Genomic DNA, 12,444 nt, shown 5'->3' on the forward strand with positions numbered 1-12,444 from the left:
CAGCAGACTTATGTGAAGAGCCCTTTTACTGGAGACCAGAGTACTCTAAAGTCCCCTTCTTCCAGATTAGGCCCCACAACCCACCTGTCACCACTGCAAGCTCCAGGTGGTGAAGGAAGAGTGGCCTGCTTCAGGAAACGCTACAGTCGCTCAGCCACCATCATAGATCTTAAGCTACTTCCATTGAAATCTGGATGGTATTGAAAATGCAGCCTTAATGCTGAGCCATATGGGACTAACTGTTCCACTGTAGAGCTTGCATGAACCACCTGGCATGTTGACAAGAAAGATGCACAAGACTAAGAGACCAAGAAGCCTCATAGCCACCCTCACCTAGATCGAGCTGAAATATCTGGATCATAGCCAGAATGTCTTGGACTTGTTGCTGTGAAGTAAAAGGCCTAAACTCCACCTTATCCAGGATCAGCCAAATAAATGAAAGCTTCTGAGATGGAATGAGGTGTGACTTCTACTAGTTTATAGTGAAATCTATTGATGCCAAAAGTTTCACTGTGGTCCTCGTCTGAATCTGGTAACTAGTCAGTCATCAGGGTACAGGAAGGGGGGGTGCTGGTGAGGCCGAAGGGGAGCATGGCAAACTCAAAACAGCTCTGGGCCCACCTTGAATGCCTTTGGATTTACATAACAGGTACAGGAAAATATGTGTACTGCAAGTCCAAGAAGACCGTTCAGTCATCCAGATGCAGAGCAAGTAGGATGTGGGCCAATGTGAGCATTTTGAATATGTGTTGAGGAAATAGAGGCACCAACTCGTTCTTGGGACAAGGAAATAGATTACAATCCCTGCCCTTTCCAGTACATTGTCTATGGTGCCTCTGAAGAGCAACAGACATACATCCTTTACCAGGATTGACAGATGATCTTCTGAAATCTGTTCTGGTGTGGAAGTGATGCTGGAAGGAAGGAAACAAAAGGAAGGACATAACTGTTTTGAATAATTTGCAAGACCTGTCTGTCAGATGTGATGGACTGTCAACCCAAGAGGAAGTGCTGGATCCTGCATAAGTTTCTAAAACTGGTGTAGGATTTGCCTGCCAAGTGCCAACAGCCCAAAAGAACATGTTGCAGCTGTACTGTATTTATAGCATTCCAAAACGGAGTCCGTCTTTTCATTAAAAGAGGCAAGACCCATCAAAGGCCTTGTCCATCAGTGAAACCTTTACAACACCAGAGAACCTAGAGGACCTTATTCATTCAAACTGATGGATGATCACAGTGGTATTACCCGCCAACGCAAATCGTGGTATCCAACCAGACACCAATAATGTATTTGGCTGCCTCTTGTCCATCATGAATTTTCTGGGCTAAGATCTTCAAACACTGATGGCAAAATCTCACTGGCTAGGCTTCAAAAGACATAGACATATCTGTTCAACAGACAGACGGTGTTGATAGACAGAGAGCTAGTCTGGCTGAAGCAAACATACATTTCCCAAAGACATTAATCTATTTAGATTCGCTATCCAGATGAGTGGTGAGAAATTAATCAGAATTCACTTTACTGGTCGAGGACTGCTTGGTATGCAAATCCAGGTCACCAGGCTCCAGCAAATTACATCTAGCCAACTGTCTGCTGACAGGCTGGCAAGAACGTTTCAAGTAGGGAGGCATCAGAGTATCAATGAGGACATCATTAAATTAAAGTAAGGGCTCAGATGTTGCTGCCGCTTGCTGCAGTGTTTGAATCAAAAAATTTGTTTTAGTCTTAACAGAGGGACCCTGTACCTCTCACACCTGGACTTTCCTCCATACCACCAGTGAAAATCAGACACTGTCTTCCATTGGTGGCCCATGAGGCAAGTAAAACTGTCTCTGTGGGGGGGGGGGGCAAGCCCACTGATGTTCTGTAAATCAAGGTATAAGGCATCATCATTGTAGTGAAAGGGGAGCAAACCACCCTCTCACCATTACTATCACTATTATCAACATCCCGGGTGGCCCCTGCTTTACCACAGGGTTAGTGTCAGGTGTACTCTGCTTTGCACAGGGTCACTGTCTGAAAAAAATAAGTATTCTGCTGACAGCTTTGACTTCGCGGACATCAAGCTGCATACCAATTAGCTGAGCTTTTGTAATTTTGTAGCACAACATTGACCAAGGTAGGTTTGGGATCAGACATTGGCATCAGACCATTGTCCGGAGCTGGTGTTGTTGGGATCAGTGTGGATAGTAGGGACGGAGTTGACGTCTACCTTACGCTAAATGCATGGCTGGTAACAGGCCCCAAAGGAACAGTCTTATTGGGGGTATGGGCCAGCGGAAATTGGACTTCAGTCCCTTGCAGTTCTTAGACAGTCAGTGGGGTGCCAAAAGTGCACTTAATATTTGAAATATGGCCTCTTTGAATGCAGTATCAATAAAAAGCTGGGGAACTTGGTGCATAAGGATCAGCTGAGAAATCGGCTCAGTGACTTGTGACCTCAATAGAGTGCTACATACATCTTAACACCCTCTCCTTGGAGTTGGGGTGACAGGATGGGATCAAATTTTATACTTGCATTTGAACATGGACTTCGACTTAATGGAAGACTGAGCTGGAAGTGTAATGGTCAAGGGAAAGGCCCCATGACTGCGACAGGGTCAGGGCAAGTGACTTGTGGAGGTAGCAGGATCTGGGTGAAGGCTGCAACTACGTTGTGTGCTCTGCAGCATACAGCCTTGCCTCCCAGTCTTTAATCACCTTCAGGTACATCAAGGCATACTTATCACACGACCTAAGAGTCTTGTTCCAAGACAAGGCAACAAAGGCACACAAAACCTCATGTGGGTCTATGACTGTGGTTTGCTTTCTCCAGGCGTGGCACAGCTTGAATTCTGTCATTTGTGTGGGGGACATCATTCCCTAGCTCACTACGAAAAGCTTGGAAGTCACAGGAAAAGCAGCCAATTCTGGAGCACTGCTCCAGATCCATGTCAGAAGGCACAGAAAGAAAGGAACTAATATCGGCTGCAGCACACATGTGGCTTCACTCTCAGTAGTTGGGAGCCAATAATTCCTTCTAGTGGCACGCAGGTGCACTGCTATAAAAAATCCCCAGATCTAGTCTGGCACCTTGAGGATATTCTAAGTTGAGGAATTTGCAGTTAGACGTATACACCAAAGGAGACTGATATATAGTGCAGTGCATGAATCTAGATTGTAATCTCATAATTTAAAACACAGGAATATTCCTCTGAATGGGGAGGTAGAAGGGATGCTGAGGAATCTGGAAGTAAACGGAGTGTCCACCACAAAGATTGTTACCAAAAGTAAATAATTTGAATACTTCTACCTGCAAATTCCTCACCCCTTGAGTCATTAACAAAGCACTACATCCTAGGTGGTGGGTCAGAGGAAACAGTTAAATCAGTATGCCTTTCAGCTAACAATTGTTTGGCCTCTCAATTGGATCAGACATGGATACAATGAAACAAGAGTGGGTTTCAGGACAGCCGACAAGAACTCTAGCAAGGAATGAACAATGGACAGTGCCAAAATGAAGTTCTAAGGTGCCAGAAAGGCATCAACCACCTGGGCCTGGATCCTACAGCACAGAGCCGTTTGGAGGTCATGCATGCTTACTGGGGCCCGAAAGTGTACGAGAGAAGCACGGAGAGAATGCTAATGGTATTAAGCCAGCATTGTCTAAGTGAGGTCAGCAATATGACATGGGGTGGGCGTCAAGGGTTGAAAATGCTGGCAGCATCACTTTCCAGCAGGAAAGCCGTTCTTGGTACAAGATCTGCTACCAGCATAATACCTACCAATGCTCTGAAGCTGACAGCGAAGCAGGGGTTTCAAAGAACAGAACCACCTAGTGCACTATCACCTCTGGCTTTCGACCAGTTTTGAGAGACAAAGGGATCTCTTTTTCTCTGCATAGTTGGTTTCCTGGAGACCTTCTAGTTGGAGAAAGCACCCTTGGTGATTTACCAGTCACAGATGAACTGGAGACACCACAAGCAGATGTTGTCAGGGTAAGTTATCGACATCTGCTTGCCATAATGTTTAAACAGCAATGATTAAAGCCTGAGAGTTTTGGAAAGGACATAAATACTCCATATGCACTTTTAAAACTGTAAAATTCCAACTCTGAATCTTCACACCAATGTGAGTACAAAAAGAAACTGATGTCCTTGTGTCGAGGTGGCACCTTATATGGCTTATGTACTCAATGATGTATGTCTGCGGCAGAGCCATATGCAGAGCTGTGATGCAAGAGAGCTGCCACAGTCTTCTGAATCCAGTTTGGTGCTTGGCAGGATTCAAGAGTTGATGACTGCAGATACAGGTATCCATCTGAAATCCCTAAATATTTAAGGTCCTGAACACAGGGAAAGAAAATGCAAAGATATACACATGCAAAACGGCATCCATTATTTTGCAACTAGAGTCTGATACATCTGGCCTTTTGAAATCGCTGCCACTTATAAATGAAGCAGTCTATATATTTCTAAGACAATACATCTGCACGATTCTGAGTTTACATCACTCACAAACATACCTGTGTCTCAGCACTGCTCACTGATTTAGTCTCCTCCTTCTCATTTATTTTGGCATCCTGCGATTGTGGTTCATGTGGTTTCTCCAATTCCTTCCCAGTTTCCACTGCCTCCTCTTGAGCATTTTCTTCTGTTGTGATCTTATCTTCCTCAACCCCCTGTGTGTGCTTTGCCTCTCCTTCTTCCTTGGGATCCTCATAACTTTGTGATCTTTGTTTTTTAAGCCATGGTGGTATGAAGCGGGAGATGCCCTTGCCATCAGGTGATCGCTTTCCTTTTTTCTGGCTGCCAGGGCTAGTTGGGGATGCAGGAAGACTCGAAGTCTCAGCAGCCTTTGCCTCATCAGCTTCACTCCTTTTCTCCTTAATCGCTTCATCCGATATCTGCTGCGGTTCATCTACAGCTTGAGGCTGTTCCAGTTGCTCATCCTTCAGCATGGGCAGGTCATGAACCTCTGCAGCAGATGCAGCTTCAGACGCCATGGCTCGCTATGCTACAAAAACAAAGTAGAGTGTTACTCACCTTTGCAACAAATACCACATCATACCTCTTAATTGAGTACTGTGAGCCTCTTGCAAAATAATCACAATATGACAGTATTTTACACAAACAAAACAACCTCCACTGTATGCACAGTATAAAATAGAAATAACACCCACTGTGCTGTGCAGCAAAAAAGATGTATTTCTTTAATAATACTGTGCCTACCAACTAAAGAAGTACAAAACAAGGAATATTTCCTGTCATCCACATCAAGTCCTGCAGCACTACCTCCGTCAGTCACCCTTGAACTTGTAATGCATGCCTTTTCACCCCTACATGCAGGCACTGGAAGATCAAATACACAGGGAATCAGTTTCATTCACACATATAGCACCACATTTCTTCCAAGATACATCTATCTTGATGGCGATGCAAATCAATCTTTAACCATCACAGTTAGATTCGCTCCTTGATCAGCTCCTCATCCTTCATCTAACTAACTTGCTTATACATGCATCTCTGCTAACTGTTTGCCCAAGGACTGACGATTAGCATCACTTTCTATGTTGCTCCTGCCGCTAAAAGTTCAGCTTTCATGCTGGGTGGCCACCTCATCATGCACACATCGTGTGACAAAACTGAATACTTCTGTAACTTTTCAATTTTAGGCTTTGAGAGAAACTTAGGGCCCGATTACAACTTTGGCGGAGGGGATTACTCTGTCCCAAATGTGACGGGTATCCCGTCCGTCGTATTAAGAGTTCCTTAGGATATAATGGACTTGTAATTCGGCAGGCGGGATATCCGTCACATTTGGGACGGAGTAATCCGCTCCGCTGAAGTCGTAATCAGGCCCTAAATGTATTACATATAACCATGGTAGTTACACCATCATGGCATGACTACTCAAATCTATCATTACTCCCCAACATCTGTTATACTGTAAGCAGTCTCCATCATCTTCAAAACAAACTTGGATAATTACATCATCTTTAAAAACTCTGAATTACTGATAGGCCATGACCTCATCTGCTACACTACGTTTTGGACAAACTCAATTTCTCTGGAGAAACTTGTAAAACTAGACGCAAATCTTCACTTGCCCTCATCATTCTAAAATTCAAAATTTCATCCTTCTTAAACCACTTTTCCTGAAAAGAATCCTTATAGATGAACACTTGTAATTATATATTTATAACCCAAAACTCAGCCCTCATGACTGCTTAGGGACCAGTATTACCGAGGATAAGGTCCAACTGAGGAAAATAAACTTTTGAAAAAAGAGTAAACAAAAGTCACTCAGAAGTCATGTCCACTAGAAAGAAGAAGCTCTTCCAGGCACTCTGATTAACTCGCAAGAATATATGCCCCCCCGCAGAGGTTTTCCCTATTTGTCCTGAACCCACTGTGGGCACAAATGCATCAGGATAACTAAGCATGCATGAAAATGTCCCCACGATAGGCATATGTATTTACATGACTAATAAAGAAACTACAGAGGATGGATGGCTGGAGAGAGAAGTTTGTATTCCTTTTTTAAGTCAAATTCCCGCATCAACCCTTTCAATGGCAGACTTAAAATGATAGAATGTAGGATGTTTATCCCAATGCCCTATAACACTGAAGTGGTTGACAACATATTATACACCAAATAAGTCTGCACATGTAAGTGGTGCATGCCAAACTGTGACTTCATGAGATGGATCAAGTCAGAACCGCCAAGCTTTTCCTGCTAGGTGCATTTGACTACCAATGCCACACAAGGATGCATAGTACAACTTGTTGTCTCGCTCAAGTTATCCAGCCCCATGAGTCTGAAAACACCATCCTGTTAGGCCCGAGAAGTCTTGCAATAAGGTGCCAGTATTTATCTCATATAGGCATTAATAGGCATTTTATAATGGAACATGACTTGTTTTTGGAATTTGCATCATAATACAATAATATAACTGCTAAAAGATAGCAAAATAAGTAGACATTCAAAGGTCATTCCCAATCACAGAATCAGTGAGATCAAAAGGGATTCTTCTAAAATCCAGATTCAAAAGCTATCTTGCAAAAGTGGTGGAAATGTCAGACTCTTGTTTTGAGGGTATGAATGCACCTAGAAATGTACGGGCTGTGAAACAGCCAGTTCCCTCAATGGGGCGTGTTCTTTGATTTACAATTCATTGTGGTGGGTAGAAAATAAAAGATGCAATTGAAGGTCTTATATGCCTGACCACAGAGAAACTCACAATCCACAGGAACAGATGAGCTGGTTGTTAATTTCATAGCAACCATACGTAGCTCATACTTTTGCAATGATTAGTCTGAATAAAAAAATGTTTACCATAAAATGACAGACTAGTTATGTGGTTCTGACTCTGCCTTGTCCGCATTAAAGGTAAACCGGAAACTTATAGGTACCACTTTTGCATAGGAGTCTGCTGTATTCTTTTCTAATTGAATCTGCTCCAAGTGATGGTATGGCACTAGGGCCTTGAATTATGAATTTACCATTCACAAAAGCGGTTGCACTTTGTGCACTAACTTTTTGCAAATGGAAAATAATTTAGCAAAATGACCTATTTACTAATAGGCCGGTTCACAAAATTCAGAATCATGGAGGGCTGCAATTTGAGCTACCTCACTAATATGCATGAGACAGGTTGGAAATTTCAACCCACTATGATTAACTAGAGTCACAGGTATGGTGGCCTGCTGGGGTCAGTAGACTACCATGTCTGTGACTACTTTTAAATAAATAAAGCAATCCTTGGGTTAGGTCATCTATTGAATAAAAATAAAAAAAATAAAAAAAAACTTAAAAAGGGGCTTAAAACCCGCCCATAACTTACCATTGACTGGGTCACACATGGGACTCATTTGGTTGCTTCCTATTGGTCAGGACCTCTTTACTTGCCATTGCCTGGCTCCCACGTGGGTCTTGTTTCCTTGCTTGCTATTAGTCAGCAGCTTTTCCTGGACTCCGGCTTCCTCCAGCTCTTTAGATTCTTCATCTGTGCAGTGGCTATTGGACCAAGTACTGCTTCTGGTGGGCAGTGTCCTTTCACTGGGCAGCATGTACTTTTTTTTTTGTATTTACTTTTGAATATGTACTGAGAGTACATGTGTCTGCAGTCTCTTGCTTCCACCAGTCACTAAGCACGTTCATAAAGGATACATTGATAGACCTGAAGACAGTAAGGTGCCTATGAGTAAATAGCAGGTTTGTGTGAGACTGCTTGGGTGAAATATTACTGTCTTTCGCGAGTAGCTTTGAGCACTGCTACGACCTCCCTGAAATCCCACCCACTCCTGCTTCATCACTGTCTCTGCCACTCCACTCCCTGCTGTCAGTTGTTTTTTTTGTTGTTTTTTTAAGTGCAGAGTCTTAATACAGATGCTTGGAGAACTCAGCAAAAGAGGCCTGGATCTGAAATCTTGGCTTTGTCGGCACCAAATTGATACTGGGCAGATCATGCAGTATCCCTGTGCCTTGGTTGTCTTTCCTTACAGTGACTGCCTAAAGTTTTTTGGTGTGCAGTGAGCACGAATAACAATAACTCAATAAAAATGAATCAACCAACAGGAGCCACACAGCGCAAGAGTAAATCCAGAAGCATGCCATTGCTCACTTTTTTTTTTGCAGTTCATATATGGAGCGAACTCAACAGTCAAGTGATTTGCCCAGAATCACAGGATGTTGAGCTGACATCGACACTCATACCTGGTTCCCCAGCTCTAAAGTCACCTGCTCTGGTCGTTACGCCACATATTCTCCTCTTTAGTGAATGAACTGCACTGAATTATTTTCCCATTATGTAAAAGTATTAGAATGGAGATTAATAATGGCTTAGGAATGAACTTTACATACTTCCTATATTAAAATTGTATTTCAAAATATTTATATGGTAGTGAAAGTATCTGTTGTCCGGAGTTCTCATTTTTCACAATGGTGTTATAATTAAATATAAGATACCATTTTATCACTGTTTGTTTTATGGCAGATTTGTGATTCCATGAAAACAGTTTGCAAGGAAGCATTTATTTTGAAGACATTCTTCCCTGAAGACCCCTATTACTTCTTCTCTACCTCCCTCTGCACTCTTCCATCACTTCATTTTCTCTTTTCCCTCAATCCTCCCTTGCCTTACCCCTCCTCATTTGCGCCCTCCCTTCACCATCACCCCCAGTGCCATTGCTCCATTCTTCTCCCCCTTTTTGTCTCTCGTTCATCCCCCACTCATCTCTTTTCTCCTCTGGTACCATTTTCTTCTTTCTGTTCCCTCTCTTTGATCTCTCCTTCCTTCATGTCTCCTCCCAGCCCCAATCTAATCCTTTGTGCTCCCTTCTCTCTCTTCCATTTCACTCTCTCCTTTATCTCATCTTCACTGTTCTCCGTGTAATGGCCTCAGTGTACCCATTCGCTGCCCCTCTCACTTCTTCCTTCTATTGGCTCCTTGCAACTCTCATCTCTCTTCCCCTTCCACTCTCGCATCCCCCTTCTACTCTCTTCCCTCAGCTCACCCTCTCTTCTCATCCCTTCCCGTCTTTCCTTCTCTCCTAAACTCTCTGCTTTCAAGCTCTGGTGTTGGTTTTTGGTCTCACCTCACCCTCTCCCCACTAATAACATGCATTTCTGTCCATTTTAAAGTTTCTAGCATGCCACCGTCAAACCTTTCCTTGGAGGTTCTCTCCATGCTGGGGGTCCCGTAGACAGGGTCTGAGGTGGACTTCATTGTCTTTATTTTACCACGGATTGCGCGTCGCACAAGAATATTCCAGTGGAAGATACGCCAAACACAGACTTTATTTAGGCAGCAGCAGCTAGGTGGCACAACCACAACATTCTCCTCCCCAGATGTCCCTGCTCCAACCCTCCTCACTGCCCCCCAGTCTTGGCCTTGTGTCTTTCACACAACAGTAAGACATGATGCAATTTTACTCCCTCCCTGTTGTTTCCATGTAATCATGTATTTACCACACTCGCCACATAATGCACCAACTGTGACATCATTTTCAGATTAAAAAAAATATTGCAACCTTGAAGAGATGAAAAGCTACCTAGGCAAGCATTTGCGAAGCCAACAGGTTTCGCCTGTGCAAAATCTATTGGCTTTGGCAATGTTTTATTTTTCTACATGTCGCACAGCAGTTGAGCTGTGGTACACCATGGCTTAGGAAAAAAAAACACTATGACGCAGCTAGTATTGTCTGTCATATTGTTTTTTTTTATTTTTCACTTTATGCCATGTTGCACAGAAGCTCAACTGCTGTGCATTATGTCAAAAAAAAAAAAACACTGACAAAGTCAACAGAATTTGCATAGGCAAAACTTGTTGGCTTTGCCAATGCTTGTTTTTTTTTATGCAGCCCGTTTTCTGAAAAGAAAAACAGGACACACTCCCAAAAAAAAAAAATAATAATAATAATTTCACTTTTTTTTTAGGAGTAGGCAGTGGTCACATGAACCGCTGCCTACACCTAAGAACAATTTATTAAAACACTCAAGGATAAAGGGGCCCCTTAAGACTTCTTTCTGTTTGTGAATTCCTTACCACCAATTTTGAATTGGTGGAAAATTAACCCCTTGAGGACCATGGACATAATGGTTACATCCATGGCTGCACCTCTCAGGCGCCATGGACTTAACCATTACGTCCGTTTACTAGCCCTCATAGGAAGCGCTAGCGCTCCCTCCGAGGGCTGCCCCCCCACCTCCCCATTAAATTATTATTCTTACACAAAAGGGGAGCAGCCCCTTGGGCAAGGGCCGCTCCCCAGGGGGCCAAATTATTTTTAGGCCACTTCTTCCCCCCCCCTGGACACGAGGGCTAATTTTCTTTTTTTGTGAATTTTTTTTTTTATATGTGGGGAGCGACCCCTTCGGGGGGCAAAATATTTTTAGGCCATTTCGGGCCCTCCTGGGGGCAGAGAACCCCTAGACACCAGGGATAAAACATCTTATCCCACGGCAAGCAAAAGGACTTTTGATAATTTTGGATTTTGGTTTTACATTTGGGCCATCAGAGCTTGGTAACTCTCAAAATCGTCCCACTTGGAATGGTGAGGGCTGCACTTATTTGACTTTGGGACACTGCCATGTAAAAAAATCCACAAGACCTAGACACATCTGAAAACTAAACATCTGGTTGATTCCAGGGTGATGTGCTTCACATGCACCTTGAACCATTTTCTTACCCCCAATGCCATGCAAACCTACAACTTTGCTGGAAATCACACATTTTCCCCACATTTTTGTGATGGAACCTTCTGGAATCTGCAGGAATCCACAAAATTCCTACCACCCAACATTGTCTCATCTATACCGACAAAAAGTCTGCTGCACTTGTCAGCCTAAAATTTTTTTTTTTTTTCAGACTGCCATTTCGGACCCGCTTTGGTTCCCCCCTCAATTTCGACATGCTTTTGGCTCTTCCCCGTCACAGGCACTCTGCCCACCTACACAAGCGAGGTATCATTTTTACCGGGAGGGGTACGTTGGGTGGTAGAAATTTGTCCCGGTGCAGTGATCCCACACAGAAATGTGGGAAAATTTTGATTTTGTTTAGCTAAATTTGAGGTTTGCTGAGGATTCTCGGTAAGAAAACATTGGGGGATCGACGCAAGTCACACCTCTCTGGACTCCCTACGGTGTCTAGTTTTCAGCAATGTCTGGGTTTGGTAGGTTTTCCTAGATGGCTGCTGAGCCCAGGACCCAAAACGCAGTGCCTCCTCCCCCCCAGGACCCCTTCCCCTGCAAAAACAGGTAGTTTTGTATTTGATAATTTTGATGTGTCCAATAGTGTTTTGGGGCATTTCCTTTCGCGAGCACTAGGCCTACCCACATAAGTGAGGGACCATTTTTATCGGGAGACTTAGGGAAACGTTGGGTGGAAGGAAATTTGTGGCTCCTCTCAGATTCCAGAACTTTCTGTCACAGAAATGAAAGGAAAAAGTGTTTTTTGGCCAATATTTGAGGTTTGCAAAGGATTCTGGGTAACAGAACCTGGTCAGAGCCCCACAAGTCACCCCATCTTATATTCCTCTAGGTGTTTAGTTTTTAGAAATGCACAGGTTTGCTAGGTTTCCCTAGGTGCCAGTTGAGCTAGAGGCCAAAATCCACAGCTAGGCACTTTGCAAAAAACAGCTCTGTTTTCTTTGTGAACATGTGATGTGTCCACATTGTGTTTTGGGGCATTTCCTGTCGTGGGTGGCTAGGCCTACCCACACAAGTGAGGTACCATTTTTATCAGGAGACTTGGGGGAATGCTGGGTGGAAGGACATTTGTGGCTCCTCTCAGATTCTAGAACTTTCTGACACCGAAATGAGAGGAAAAAGTGTTTTTTTGGCCACATTTTGAGGTTTGCATAAGATTCTGGGTAATAGAACCTGGTCAGAGCCCCACAAGTCACCCCATCTTGGATTCCTCTAGGTGTCTAGTTTTCAAAAATCCGCAGGTTTGGTAGGTT

The 12,444-nt window shown here is 43.5% G+C and overlaps 1 protein-coding gene across 22 annotated transcripts in view; it reads right to left on the bottom strand.

Annotated features, from left to right (window-relative positions):
- The window catches only part of EPB41L2 (erythrocyte membrane protein band 4.1 like 2), a 1,020,488-nt gene that overhangs the window by 707,420 nt on the left and 300,624 nt on the right, over positions 1-12,444 (bottom strand). For all 22 annotated transcript variants that reach the window (XM_069234854.1, XM_069234865.1, XM_069234873.1 and 19 more), the window contains one exon: positions 4,506-4,996. In XM_069234854.1, the coding sequence (XP_069090955.1) occupies positions 4,506-4,985 (480 nt within the window). In that variant the 5' untranslated portion in view covers positions 4,986-4,996. The remainder of the gene's footprint in view (positions 1-4,505; positions 4,997-12,444) is intronic.

The sequence above is a fragment of the Pleurodeles waltl genome, chromosome 5, assembly GCF_031143425.1.
Source record: "Pleurodeles waltl isolate 20211129_DDA chromosome 5, aPleWal1.hap1.20221129, whole genome shotgun sequence".
Lineage (NCBI taxonomy): Eukaryota > Metazoa > Chordata > Amphibia > Caudata > Salamandridae > Pleurodeles > Pleurodeles waltl.